Source organism: Vanessa tameamea, chromosome 28 (genome assembly GCF_037043105.1).
Source record: "Vanessa tameamea isolate UH-Manoa-2023 chromosome 28, ilVanTame1 primary haplotype, whole genome shotgun sequence".
NCBI classification, from domain to species: Eukaryota; Metazoa; Arthropoda; class Insecta; order Lepidoptera; family Nymphalidae; genus Vanessa; species Vanessa tameamea.
The window spans coordinates 4,060,457-4,076,106 of NC_087336.1; the positions used below are offsets into that span (position 1 = coordinate 4,060,457).

The 15,650-nt window shown below is 33.2% G+C and overlaps 1 protein-coding gene across 1 annotated transcript in view; it reads right to left on the reverse strand.

The window, feature by feature from the left end:
- Positions 1–11,841: 11,841 nt before the first annotated feature.
- LOC113391912 (V-type proton ATPase subunit D-like) overlaps positions 11,842–15,650 on the reverse strand; it is a 73,453-nt gene continuing 69,644 nt past the window's right edge. The window contains exon 6 of the mRNA XM_026628041.2: positions 11,842–12,226. Within this exon, the coding sequence (XP_026483826.1) occupies positions 11,938–12,226 (289 nt within the window). The 3' untranslated portion in view covers positions 11,842–11,937. The remainder of the gene's footprint in view (positions 12,227–15,650) is intronic.

Consider the following 15,650-nt stretch of genomic DNA (forward strand, 5'->3'; position numbering starts at 1 on the left):
TAAGAGCCGAGATGGCCCAGTGGTTAGAACGCGTGCATCTTAACCGATGATTTCGGGTTCAAACTCAGGCAGGCACCACTGAATTTACATGTGCTTAATTTGTGTTTATAATTCATCTCGTGCTCGGCGGTGAAGGAAAACATCGTGAGGAAACCTGCATGTGTCTAATTTCAACGAAATTCTGCCACATGTGTATTCCACCAACCCGCATTGGAGCAGCGTGGTGGAATATGCTCCATTTCTTCTCCTCAACGGGAGAGGAGGCCTTAGCCCAGCAGTGGGAAATTTACAGGCTGATTATGTAATAGCGCAATGGTGTACGGGCCACCTAGCGTTGTAAAAAGTCGCAGAATCGATTCTGACCCCTTGGGCTATTGTCGTCCCCACTCCTAACACAAGTGATAAACTTAAAGGGGGGGAGGTGAATATTAGTAATTCGTAACTAATTTGGGGCATTGCAGTATACTTCTTTTAAAGGTACATAACACGACTATTAAAATAAAATAATACAAAACAAAAATTTAAATTGCTCTATGAAATATGGAAATAAAAAGTAAAAGTAATCGTTAATAAACTCTCGGAGATGTTCAAAGTTAGCTTCTAGTTTTTCTGATGTCTTCAGGAAATTAGTTCTAAAGTACGAACTAAGGAAAAAAACGAGAGCTATTAATTGTTGGGAAAATCACAATCGTACCGCAGTGGGCTTCAAGTTTGATCGTAGCTTAGCTTATTGTAATAACATTTCTAATGGAGGTGATGTAATATTCACCTGCAGTGTTATTCTGTTAGAATTCAAATCGTATCTCACTCGTGAAATTTTGACAACTGACTTAGAACGTTTTCACATTATCCGATCCGACGTCATTGTTAGACGACGATAGCTGACAGTCAAAACGACAAAATGGTTCCGATTCGGTCATCATAGAAGACTATATAAAAGCAGACTTCATTTACTGTGTCCATTATATTTGAGACGCAAAAAATGTGAAAAACATCCCATTGTGGAAGCTAGATCCAGAGGGAGCATTGTATACTCTTTTAAGCAAGCTAAAAAACGCACCTAAAACCAAAACGCAAAATGGCCGTCGCGCATAGGGCTCTGCGCACACAGAGAATTAAAAAACACGTATAGCACACTTACAAACAACCTACATAACATTGGTGTCGTCTCCGATATCCGATATCGGATCGGTCAATATGAAAAACGTAAAATAGTAAGAAGTAAAATTTATAAAATATTTATAAGACATTACTCCGATTCTTCCTCCGATATCGGATCGTATAGTGTGAAAACGCTCATACGATGATGCGCCATTTTGACACGTGTATCGTATACATTTTATTAAAATTAGAGTGAATGTCACATAATATCATATTGTGACATTTGACGTTCGTTTTCTGCGGTGAGTTTCGACTTTGCTATTATAGAATACTTCTACTGATCTACTAATTTATACATGTTGCAATGCGTTCAATTCCGTCAAATTAATACAGACCAGAACTGAAAATGACTTTTTAAAAAAATACAAACTAACTGACCTTTATAAGTATCATAATTAACTCGATATTAATATAGCGCTTAAACAAACTGCTTTACAGTTTGATAGAGTTAGTAGATATACAAATATAAACAATAATTTAAAAAGGAATATTACAATAAGCATATATTATATTTAAACAAAATTTTTTGAGCATCACTCAAAAGGTGCCACCAACCATTTAACAAAGTAAAGTCTATTAACAAATTAGATTAAATATAACATATTTTAAATCTCAGTTCGCTGAGTCCACGCCGTCTTCACCGCGCGCCAATTTATATATTACATTTTCCCGCGCTTCGCGATGTGTCAGTCAGGATGACAGATACATAAATACACAGATAAAATATTAACCTAATACTAATTATTATAATAGATCTGTGTACACTTCATGCAGTATTACGCTTTTGATAAAAAAAATAATGTTTATAATTTTATAATAAATAGAAATAACCAAAAAGAAACTCAGTAGTATTTTTTTTTCTTAGTCGCGAGCAATTATTACGGAAATCCGTGTGAACAATACAAAAATATACATCACCAATGAAAATACCACCGGAACATCAAACCTGGGACAATTGGCACTGAGCGGCTGTCACTGTTATATGCGGTCATAAATTTTATGTTACAAAATATGAAAATTTTTGTTGTTAAATGTTGTTTACAGACACTTGAATGGGCGCGAATACAATTGCTGTGTTGCCAATTGTGTAATTCTATTTTAAAGTTTAAGGTGTGACCAGTATGGGGTGACTACGAAATTATTTAAAAGATGATAAATTTAATTATTTTAATTTAAATATAAACATTAAAATTGAATTATTATTACACATTACCAATTTAAATATAATTTAGAACAAAACTAATGTTTTGCTAACGAATATATTATTAAAGATAAAAATATTTAAGCCGTTTTTAAATAATTATTTATTTATCTGTGACATTTAGTCACATAATTTTTTTAAATAAGTAAAGACTTATTTTTTAATATGATTATTAATAAGTATTAAAGCTAACATTACAATTGTAAAGGTTTGTAGACTGTGCCGTAAAATAAATTTAAAAAAAAATACGTACATATTATTTATTTCAATTATTGAAGATATTCTACAATTTAAATATATCTATTTAATTAATTATATAGATATACATATATATATATATATATATATAACTGTGTAGTTTTAGGTATAAAAAAGTAGCCTATGTCCTATCTTAGGGTTCAGGCTTGCTTAAATTTAAATATCATCGAAGTTGGGTCAGAGGTTTAAACATAAAAAGGTAACAGACAGACAGACAGAGTTACTTTCGCATTTAAAATATTCGTATAGATGACTCGACGGTATGCGAAATGGTGAAAACACGTGAATCCTTAAACGAAGATTACGGGTTCAAGTTCATGCAATATATAGTAAGTTTCTAATGAGGATAATTACACGTGTATTTTAAATTCTACCACATTTGTATGGAGCAGAATGGTGTAACCGAACCTTTCCTTTCAATACCAGTAAGCATGTCCTATATTTTGATGGTCACCATCATTCGTGACGGTAAGTAGAGTCAATACAACACTAAAATATTTTACGAGGTACTACTTCTGTTGCGCTGTTAACATTTAAACAATGTATTATAATCCCACAGACTTTATAAATAAATTTGTGACTTTTGTATTGTTCGTAATTTTCTTTCACTTAAAATAAACGATTGACGAAGGAAACTTTGGATATGCCAATATTTAAATATTTAAAAAAAAAAAAAAAAAAAAAATCGAATATCGACGTATTTTAAATATATTGTTATTGATATCCTTGTATCGTTTTTATTTCTCAGCGTAAAAATACTAATACGTTTAAAATAATTGTTGATCAGTAATTTAATGTAAGGTACTAGTTTCTGTTCGCGGTTGTGCTTGTTTGTGGAATTTTATCAACAAATAAACGTGTAAAATTATGATTGATTTTGATGAAACTCCGGGATGTTTCTTTTATTAGGTACTAGATGAAAACCCGGCTTCGCTCGAGTGAAGTAAAACTCAACAAATACTGTCTATCATTTACTTTTAATTTAACTTTTTTTTAAACATTGTTATTATCAAACATCTATATTTTATATGTAGGTGAAAACTCACAATAATCATTCTTTACACATATTTCTGAACGCACCGGTAAACGTCAAACATGGCCGCCCGTTGAACTGTCATGTCATTGAATTTCAAGTATTTAATATCGATATATATCAATTATGCGAATTTTGCGGATATATGTTGTCGAATAAAACTCATTATTTTTTAACGATCTAACACACATTATTATTAATATGGAAGATAGATAAACGCAAATGTCATCTTACATATTTAGCCCTCACGCCTTAACTACTCAACGGATTGTCATAATTTTTAAGGAATAGGTAGACGGCCCATCTATTGTTAAGTAGTCAAAGATGCCCAAAGAAATTAACCCTAAAAAAAAATCATTCCTTACTTTGCCAATAGGCCATCAGCTTTGAAAACTGGTATGTTACATCCCTTGTGCCTATAGTTACACTGGCTCACTCATCGTTCCGAGATGGCCCAGTCTCTTCTTGATGATTTATCTATTTATCTATCATCTTAACCGATGATTTCGGGTTCAAACCCAGGCAGGCACCACTGAATTTTCATGTGCCTTATTTGTGTTTATAATTCATCTCGTGCTCGGCGGTGAAGGAAAACATCGTGAGGAAACCTGCATGTGTCTAATTTCAACGAAATTCTGCCACATGTATATTCCACCAACCCGCATTGGAGCAGCGTGGTGGAATATGCTCCAAACCTGCGCCTCAAAGGGAGAGGAGGCCTTAGCCCAGCAGTGAAAAAAACCTCATCGTTCAAACCGACACACATAAATAGTAAGCTTACTAATAATAGTAAGCAGTATTAGCTTGGCAGTAGAATATATAATTAATGTCACCTACCACCCTACCCTACCTACCAACCCTACCACCTCGTAATTTTTTCATACACATTTTACAGGGAAGGATATAGGCTCTCTACCATCTGAAGATCCCCCCCCTTTTTATTACAATACAACACTTGTTACCTTATCCATAATATATATTACTCAATGTGACCGCGTCCGGCAATCAAATCACACTGTCGTTTCAGCAAACAATACCGTACGCGTGTTAAATTTAAACAATGTTTTTACTTTTAATAAACTATTTTGATTGGTGGATTTACGAGAGATTGAATAGAACATTACAAAGCTAACCAATGAAATTCGCTGCTCGAAGTTATAAATCAATTTTACTTTTCTATAAATACGTGTGTTTATATCATGGTATGTGGTCACCGCCAGTTTATACATAATGTCGTGTATGGAAATCAATGAACCATTAAATCTTACACTGGAGTAACTAGCCACCCGCCCCGGCTTCGCACGGGTGCAATGCTGACACTAAATATACTACAGAATGTCTTACAACGTTCACAGTTTGTCAGTCATTAGACAATGCAAACTGTAATATCTTCGAAAATATTCATTTAAATTACATGCTGTAAATGGCCATATTGATCTATAATAAATGCACATTGTATTTATGGTACTTAATTGGATAAGTATTAATGCTGTATTGCTTAAAATCGCTTTGAAAGTAAGCCATTATTTCTCGTAAAAAGTAAAGGATAAAAAACGGCTATTGTGGGTTATCCATAAGAGATAGACATATACAATCAAGGACTTTTTTGAAAACCTTTATAAGGTGTATAATACTGTAGTACATTATTTTGATCTATCTTGTAGGGTTCAGCCAGCGTTTGCAATGTAAGCGCAAAAAAATGTGTTTATTTACGACATCACTTTAGAAACCTCTAAAATTATCAGTGTTTCTCTACTATATTGTGCATGTCTTATACATATAAACCTTCCTCTTGAATCAATCTATCTATTTAAAAAAACCGCATTAAAATCCGTTGTGTAGTTTTAAAGATCTAACCGCACACTCAGGGACAGACAGACAGTGGTAAGCGACTTTGTTTTATGCTATGTTGTAGTCCTCGGATTCGTTCGTGTTTTAAAGGTTCGTCATCAGGTTTTAGGTACAAAGAAGAATCCTATGTCCTTTCTTGGGGTTCAAGCTTCATTAGATTCCGTTCAATATTGAATATGTCCCTGGTGCCTAGTTACACTGGCTCACTCACTCTTCAAACCGGAACACAACAGGTACTTCTATTGGACGGTAGAACATCTGATGAGTAGGTGGTGCCGACCCAGACCGGCTAACACAAAGCCCTACCACCAAGTTAACTATATTTTCACGATATTTTCCTTCATCATCGAACAAGAGTTGAATTATATACACAAATAAAGCACATGAGAATTCAGTGATCTTTGAATCCGCAACCCTCGGTTAAGTTGCACGCGTTCTAACCACTGGGCCATCTCGGCACCTCGACTCCCACACATTCTTATTTGGTCTATCCCGCTATAATCTTAACAGAACAATGATTGATCGTCCCGGGTAAGTTTTCTTTTACGCGGATATCGAAACCGGGACAGAGGTTGATTATGATTGATGCTAGTTGACAGCGTAACATGCCTAATGGCGTCCTTTTAGTGATGGGACATCGTATCGATATACTCTTTTAGACACTTTATTGATTTGTTTTATTTATATATTTTATTTGGTTCTTCATCTATGTGTACACTGATTAAGTAAGGTTCTATTCTAAATGTCACATTTAATTAGAGAAGAACACCGCTTATAAAAAAAGAAAACAAATCATCTTAACCTAATTTAGCTTCTTACTTTTAAAACTATATAAAAAAAAATGTTTATAAAAGATTATATAGATATGATTTTTGCTGGCCATAACGTATGCACCATTTAAAATTGGAACAGTGTGTTCGAAAGTTTTTTTTTTATGTTGTATATATTGGTGGACTGGTAAATGGGTCCTGATGGTAAGTGGTCGCCACTGCCCCTGGTCATTGGTAATTTAAGATGTATTAAACATTCATCAACAGACAACCTGCCCAAAAAATTGATTGCTGAAAAATTTTACATACTTACTTAAATGCGAATATTTGTCTGCGAATTAAGGCTTTTATTATTATTATGTTCTCTCCTCATATCACCAATGCGCAATCCACCTTGGGATCTAAGATGTTATGTCCCTTGTGTACATTTGGAGTTTAATGATTTGATTCTGATTTTTAAGGTTCCGTAGCCAAATGGCAAAAAACGTAACCCTTATGGATTCGTCATGTCTGTCTGTCCGTCCGTACGTCACAGCCACTTTTTTCCGAAACTATAACAACTGTACTGTTGAAGCTTGGTAAGTAGATGTATTCTGTGAGCCGCATTAAGATTTTCACACAAAAATAGGAAAAAAAAAAAATTAGGGGTTCCCCATACTCATAACTGAAACTCAAAAAATTTTTTTCATTAAACCATCAACAATCATACTATTCGGGTGAGCTAGGCCGCACCAAGCACCTCAGCACTGGCGAGCACCACATAGCCGCACCACTTCACGTGGAGGAAAGGCGTAAGATCATTTTCCAGCAAAAAAAATGTTATTTACTAAATGATAAATGCAATCAAGGGTTTGAAATATATTTTTTTCCGATAATAACCGTCAAGAAACTGTAGTGTCCTGTCATTAGTTTTTATGTATAACCTCAACCTTATGAGATAAATTCTTAGTAGTCCATATCTGTGAGTTGGAAGTGTATAAAAATAAAGTCGTTGGAACTGCTCCTGAACTCTTTACGGTCATCGGACTATAAGATTGACGGAACAGAGAGTGTACCTGTTCTTTTGGAATAATATACCTACCTGTTTGTACGCACACACTTGAGCAGAGTGCCAACCAAGCTGGACATAGAGTTATATCCAGCTTGGTTGGCGACAGAAATCGCCGAGGACGACATCACACGCTTATATTCTTACACAATACAATATTTCCTAAAAAAATATCGACAACTATTAATCACATCACTAAAAGATTCCCACAAAAAGGAATCGCCCAATTTCTTAATAGCACAATGACAATTCAATATTATTGTTGAAGTATCTTTTTAAGTATTTTCGTTGTATTGATGAGATTTCGTAAAGGTCTATTTACTATTTATACTGATGTCATCGGGATAAGATGAGCTGGGAAAATAATTAAAATGGTTTATAATGCTTTTAATGACGCTGTTGATTGTTGAAATAAATTCCTGTTGATGGCGGGATTCCGTGCAAGCCCCACCTGGGTAGATATGCACCAATCATCAGTCATTCTATCGCCAAACAGCAGTAAAAGTAAAATAAAATAAGTCAGTAAACGTCCCATTACTGGGCTAAGCCCTTCTCTCCCTTTTGAGGACTTAGAGCTTAAGGAGGCTTAGAGCTAATTTCAACACGCTGCTCCAATAATGGTTGTAGGAAACACATAAGGCAGAATTTCATTGATATTAGACACATGGAGGTTTTCCTCACAATGTTTTCGAAACACAGACTAAGCACATGAAAATTCAATTCTTGCCTGGGATTGAACCCGCACTCATCGTTTAAGATGCAAGCATTCTAACCACCAGTTTGAAGAGTGAGTGAGCCAGAATCACTACAGATACAAGAGATGTAACATCTTAGTTCCCAAGGTTGGTGGCGCATTGGGGATGTAAGATTTGATTCAAGATGTAAGAATGGTTAATATTTCTTACAGCGCCAATGCATATGCTGTGATGACCACTTACCATCAGGTGAGCTATTTGTCCTCCAAATTATTTTATATACAGGGTTGTTGGTTGATGCAAAAGTGAACCATTTTTGAGTTATCACGTTTTTTAGATTTTTTCAAAATAAGTCAAAAATGTATTAAAAAAAAGTATCAATTCAAATCTATTTTTTTCTTCTGATTTATAAAAACGATTAAACACTGGATATTTTTCAATATTTAAACAACAATTATCGGTCCAAATTTAAAAATGCGAGACAGAAAACGATATTATTTCAATATATTTTTTATTTTTTTCCCTCAAATATGCCTGAAAAACAAAAAAAAACATTATTAAACTTGTTCTGCAGATTATTTTAAAAACATAATCGTTTACTTAGCTTTCGAAAAAAGTATAAAAGCTAGGAATTTATTTCAAAGCAACCGAAATAAAATGATCAGAAAGGACGCTGGTGGAAATTCGTATTCGAACATGACCGAATTCGTACTAAAGGTCGCTCTTTAAAATTCCCACAAAATTGATTTAAAATAATAACCAATGTAAAAAACTTACTTATTTACTTAACTTACTTACTTAATACAAATTTAAAATAAAATGTAGATACATAAAAATATATTTCAGTAGCTAAGTTACAATTAAGATATTTTGTACAAAAAAATCGTTTCCTAAACACGTAAAAGTTATTTTTGACTTTAATGTTTTTATATAAACAGGAAATAAGGCGTCGAAATTGAAATAACATTAATTCTTTTACAAAATGTTATGACATTATTTGTTCCGACTCGTTATAAAATTTTACACAGACTATCCTATTTATTATGATCGTAGTAATTACAAAATGTTTGCCAGTAGTAAAAATAATATTTTGTAAATATTTTTAGTGTAATCATGACGCGGTACTCGTATAGTATTCCATGTAAGTACATTTGTTCGAAACGGGATTTTTACATCCGTTTATATAATAAACATCATTGTTTATTACAATAAATTAATTTAATTAAATATTAAAGTATATAATAATACAGACGAAAATATATTTATTTTTTTATACATCAAGTTATAAAGTGATTTACAGCGACATTTCCAATATATTTCCAATATTGTATTTTTAATTCAATCACTTTAAAGCGCTTAATGATTTCATTTTGATTTGTATCACGTCCTGACCATATAAAAATATAAAATTTTAGTATATAGACTTGTAATAAATATTATATATGTAAGCTTTGTGTTGACATTCGAGTGTTGGCAGTTGAGTCGAAGGAAAAAACGTATCATATTTTTTAATGACATAAAAAGTGTCAGTTAAATTGTAATTTAAATATTTATTTAAGACTCAGTTATAAACGTATTTTTTTTTTATTAATTAGTGTTCATTTAGAGTGGAAAGGACAATTCCAGTTCTCTTTAAAATAAGGAAACAAAGCATGAACGTTGCAATTGTCGATTCTCTGTTTTAGGTTTGTATTAGTCAGCCATTAGTATTAGTATTGTAAAACTTATTTGTTAGTAACAAAATTAAACTCTGTTTTAGATGAATCAAATTGTATAATGCTTTGAAAAACCCATGACCTTATAAATCGACAATTAATTTACATGTAAAAAAAAGGAAACCATTTTTTTGTACCTACGTAATGGAGAAATTAACATTTGAATTTATTATAAAAGCCAAACCAGATGATAATCAGACAAATATTTATGCCATAACCTCCATTACGGTTACACAAACCCAAACTTATATTGTGCCTAGAGAGTACGAACCAGTGCATCTACACAAAGAAACAATAAAGCATGAAATATTTGACATAATAAAAAAATCTCTTCAGAAAAGGCACGATAAGAGACAGGTTTGGATAACATTAACTAAGGAAATGAAATCAACATATTTAGATGATGACAACTTACAGATTGATAGGTTTTTACTTGAAAAATTAGAACAAAGAAATGAGTCCTTAACAACAGAACCAATATTGTTAAAAAAACCAGAAAATAAAATTAGATTAATATCAGAATTTTCAATAGGGAAGTTTTCAAAAAATACAACAAATGTTAAACAATGGTTGGATATTTTTGAAAGTTGAATGTGCACGATTACAAATACATACAGATATACAAAAAGTAGAAATTCTGAGATTGCTATTGGAAGATAGTTGTGTAGATTGGTACAGCTCAATGATTATTAAACATACTATAGATTCAGATTTGAAGACATGCTGCGCCGACCCCAAGTAGAGTTGGGATAAGGGCAGGAGGATGATGATGATGAGATTCAGATTTGTCTGTATGGAAGAAAAGTTTGAGTGAAACATTTGCTGATAAAGGCTGGTCACCAATAAGGTACGCTATGAACTTTAAATATATACAAGGATCAATGTTAGAATACGCTCTAAAAAGCAGCGAAATAAACAAATCAATAGATATACCAACTTTAATATATTTGATTGCCACCGGCCTACCAAACTTTCTACCAAAATTTGCAAATAAAAGAACATGAAAACAACATTGTGTTAGAAGATGGAATTTACTATAAAAAAAGTGGTAACAGTAATAAAAAAATACTTCTAAGTGAAAATTATAATAAAAAAAACCCATGAAAAATATTGTCATACTGGAATGAATCAAACAGAATGTAAAAGAAAATATTAAATATATATGCAAAAACTGTGAGACTTGTATAAAAAATAAAACAAAGTTAAATCGAAAATATGGCTTTATATCGCAATTGGGCCCAGCTAATAAACCCTTTCAAATAATGTCACTGGACACAATAGGAGAATTTGGTGGGCAAAGATCAACAAGAAAGTATTTACATCTACTAGTTGACCACTTTAGACATGCATATACCCTATGTTCTAAGAATCAACACGCTCGAGACTTCATTAAACTTATAGAAAAAAACCTAAAGAAGAAACAATAGACATCTTACTCTCTGATCAACATCCAGCTTTTAATTCGATTGAATTCAAAAATTATCTTAAGAACCGAAACATTCAATTAATATTTACTGCGGTAGATGCACCGTTCTGAAATGGTTTAAACGAAAGGCTAAATCAAACTATTGTAAACAAAATAAGATGCAAAATGAATGAATCAAAAGGAAAAAGAAATTGGTCAAAAATAGCTGAAGAATGTAGAAACAGATATAATGAAACAAACCATTCTGTAACAGGATTTTCACCTAAATATTTGTTATCTGGGGAATCTACAGACTTGTTACCACATGAATTAAAAGAAAAACCGTTATTAACAAAAAGTTTGCAAGAAGACAGGAAAATAGCACTCCAAAGGTCAATAAAATCGCATGACTATAATAAAACTTTATTTGCCAAGAATAGATTACAATATGATTTTAACAAAAGGAGATATGGTATATGTTGACTATGGGAACAAATTAAACAAAAAAAAGGTGGATAAAATTAGAATTGGTCCATTTGAAATAGAAGAAAAAATATCGGATTCAGTTTTTAAAATAAATACTGGTCGTGGAACAAGATCAACTGGACTAAATCATGCCACAAAGCATATTCCTATGCATACTGATTTTCAGTTTTCACATTTTTAGTTTTAAATAAAAATAATTTAGATTAGTTTTCGTGATCATATTATTAAGAATTTCGTTGTTAAATGGACTGTTTTTAACAAGTCAATTGTTTATAACGGTACTGTTAAGATGTTCACTATCGTTTAGACATTTCTCAGTTATCTTCTTTCTTGATCACAGCTAGAGAACCACTTTCCTTACTTCTAGTCCTGCTTGGCACCTGTTCTCTGCTTCTACTTGGTGCAGGTTTAAGTTTATTGCCCTCGTCGGCTGCGACTTGTCTTCTTCTATCTTCGTCCAATTTCTTCTCTAAGTCCTTCTTCTGCTTCACTCTTTTCAGTCGGAACACTTCCTCTCTTTCCTTCTCTTCTAATTCTGAGAGGATATAGTGTGACGTCACATTCAATCTCGGTATAACAATCTTGGCCAGCACGTTTGACTTTCTGAAATCAAAAAATATTCTATTGAAACTTTTTGAGACTTAATATGTTACATATTTTTATTTATAATTTTGATGAGTTAAGATGAGTAAGTGGTTGGAGCTGAAAGAGATATTAACCATTCCTTACATAGCTTATGCGCGACCAATCTTTTGGACTAAGATGTTATTATCCTTTGTGCCTGTAGTAATACCTGCTTAATACGAATAATACAAATAAAAATACGACTTAAAATAAAACGACAGAAACACCACTTAAATATCGTACAATTTGGAAAGACTTCTACATTTTTACAACACCACGCTATTCTGTTTTGTGTTGATGGGAGAATATTGATGTAAGATTTTAAATTATGTATTTGAAACGGGACATTTACCATGGTATAAATAAAAAACATGGTAAATCATCCGTTTAAAATACTTATAGTAATATTGATGTAATCTTTCAATACACCATACCAGCGAAGGTATCTTAGATCAAAGTTATTTGTAGTATGTTAAACTTTACGCCTCGAACATTCACCGCCGTTTCAACAAATCCAAATCAAAATCCACAAAAGCGCGATTTTTAAGATATTTTCTGCCTCGCACAACCAGCTTTCGCCGGCGGTTTTTCCGAACCGATACGACTTGGGAACCTTCAAAAAAAGAGCGTACTCCTTCCTAAAAGGCCGTCAACGCACCTGCAACCCCCCTGGTGTTGCAGATGCCCATGGGCGGTGGTAATCACTTTCCATCAGGTGAGCCTCCTGCTCGTTTGCCCCATATATAACATAAAAAAAAATAACGCTCAAACCAAAGTAGGTACCTGCCGTTTCCACCGCAAAGCTCGACCACGACAAAGTTTAAGAAGACGTCGTGATTGACCAACAGCCCCTTTTCGATAATTTAGTCAAATTAACATCTTATTATTGAACCGTATTTCGATCGGATCGAGATAAACCTATATTATTAATAAAACATTTTAATAATTAAATTAAAATGAATATATTATATTTTTGCATAATATACGAACTACACCACACATATGTAAACCTTACATACGTAAGTTTCTTAACAGTGTGTCGCTTGGTCGAATTAAAACTCGTAACCTTAAGTAAAAATCCATATTTATTATCACTATTTTTTTTTTTTTTTTTTCTCGCTGGAAAAACGCATTACGCGCTTCCCCCACGTGATGGGAGGTGGGGGGGTGTATGAGACTCCCCGGAGCACTGGACGCCGAGTGCACCCAAGTACGCCGGGTTTACCCACTAAAAAACCAGCGGTACCCTCTCCGTCTTTCAACGGGCGCCACGGGATCGCTTGCGCATGCTACCGTGACGCCCTGACGGTCGGCCCGCCTATGCGGGCCTCCAACACCTAGAGGGGGTTCTCGGGGTACTGAGACTCCCCCTAGTCCCTGCGACGCCTATTGAGGCGGGTGGAGAAGGTGCGCGTAGCGCTTTTTCCTCCTCCCTGGTCGTCTTCGGCGGCGCGGGTCTGCATATCACCTGAGTCATCTACTTCACAATGTAAAACTGATCAAATTAACTTTATAACCTAGATAAATAGATAAACGTGGTCTTCAGCCGAAAATAACTAATTAATGGACGAGGAGAAATTTTAAAATCACAGAGCTATGTCTGAAACGGCTACGACTTGGTATATTCACAAAAGTTTTTAGCGCCAGGGTTGTCACAGTCCATGCAAAAAAAAAAGTGTATTATCTATATATGAATAACTGAAGCAATAACTCTGTATCCCCTCTTTTTTACCAAACAGACGCGGACGGATATGTATGAAATTTGGCACTATTAAAGTTTATGAGGAGAAGGAGTTCAGAAAGCTAATATTTTTATAAAAAATGAAAATGAAAATTATAGAAAAAAACCTAACACTACGGTACACTTAACAAATACACGTTAATCTACATAATCTGTATCTATATACTACTATATAAATCTGTAGTCTGTCTGTACACTCAATTTTTTCGTCGAATTTCGTCATAAATATTCGTTTTATGATCTTATATGTTCAATAATTTATAATAATAATTATTATTACGATACTACATTACACAACTAATTTTAAATACATTTTAAAACGCCAAGCAAAGCGGGCGGATGACAGCTAGTATTTAATATGAAACAATCATAATTTACGTTCAACACACGTCATGTCAAAGATGAAATCATTGTCATTTTTTTTTTTTTATTTGATTTCTTTTTTATTGTAGTAGTTTCAAGGTATCGTCCAGTTGAGTCTCATTTTATAAATCATTCGAATCGCATCTAATATTTTTAGCAATTAATGAAGGTCGAATTACAAGAAATGGGCGAAGACTGGCTTATATTCAATTTGTCACCGTTTCTGTGACATTTAATTCAACATACAGCCTTGTATATATTAACTCGTTTAACTTTAACTATTGGCGTGCCCCACCACCTCTGTAACTGGTGAAATCATAATTACTCATCTGTATAATCTTTTCTCAAAGTTATTATTTTTATAATATATTATTATTTCTTAGTATCTGATATACCAGAACTACTTATTCCTAACATCCTCATTCTTTTTATAATCCCACGACCATAAAAAATGATAGATAATTATTTTGTGGTTTATTTTTTAATAAGTCATACAAGAGGTTAGTACATCGTATTAGTGGTTTTATAAAACCTTAACGGTGACATAGTTCCTTAAAAATATAATATTTTATTTTCTCTGCACTGTGCTACGCCAAGTATGTGCTTTGTATTAGAGAAATAATATAAAAACTTTTAGGGTGACTTAAAAAAAAAAACAAACGCATAAGTTGGTTACTTAGAAATAAAAAAAAAAGACTACGCCACAGTCCTATATAGCCAATCGTTAATCACGTAACATATCTAACAAAAATAATTAGCATACATTTTAATCTTCAAAGTAAATCTATCCGTAATTCTATCTAAGACTGCCTGAAATTAAAAAAAATATAAAAATGAAATTGATATCACTCCGTGGCAACCCTATCTCACCCAACTTTAGGCGGTTAAATAACAGGGGTGTCACTCTTGTAGTCAATTAGCGGGGACAACTCTAGCTATTTTAGTTCACTTTAATATTTAAATACAACATTACTGAACGTTGCGGTTTCGAAATAGCTTACATTTATCGAATTAAACTTTATCGAATCGAAATTTTAACGGGCTTATTTTTATTTATATCCTATAGGTATTAAGATATTGCTTTCTGCGAACATTCATTCAATCAACATTCATTTAGAGCCGAGATGCCCCAGTGATTAGAACGCGTGCATCTTAACCGATGATTCCGGATTCAAACCCAAACAAGCACCACTGAATTATCATGTGTTTAATTTGTGTAAATAATTCATCTCGTGCTCGGCGGTGAAGAAAAACATCATAAGGAAATCTGCATGTGTCTAATTTCAACAAAATTCTGCC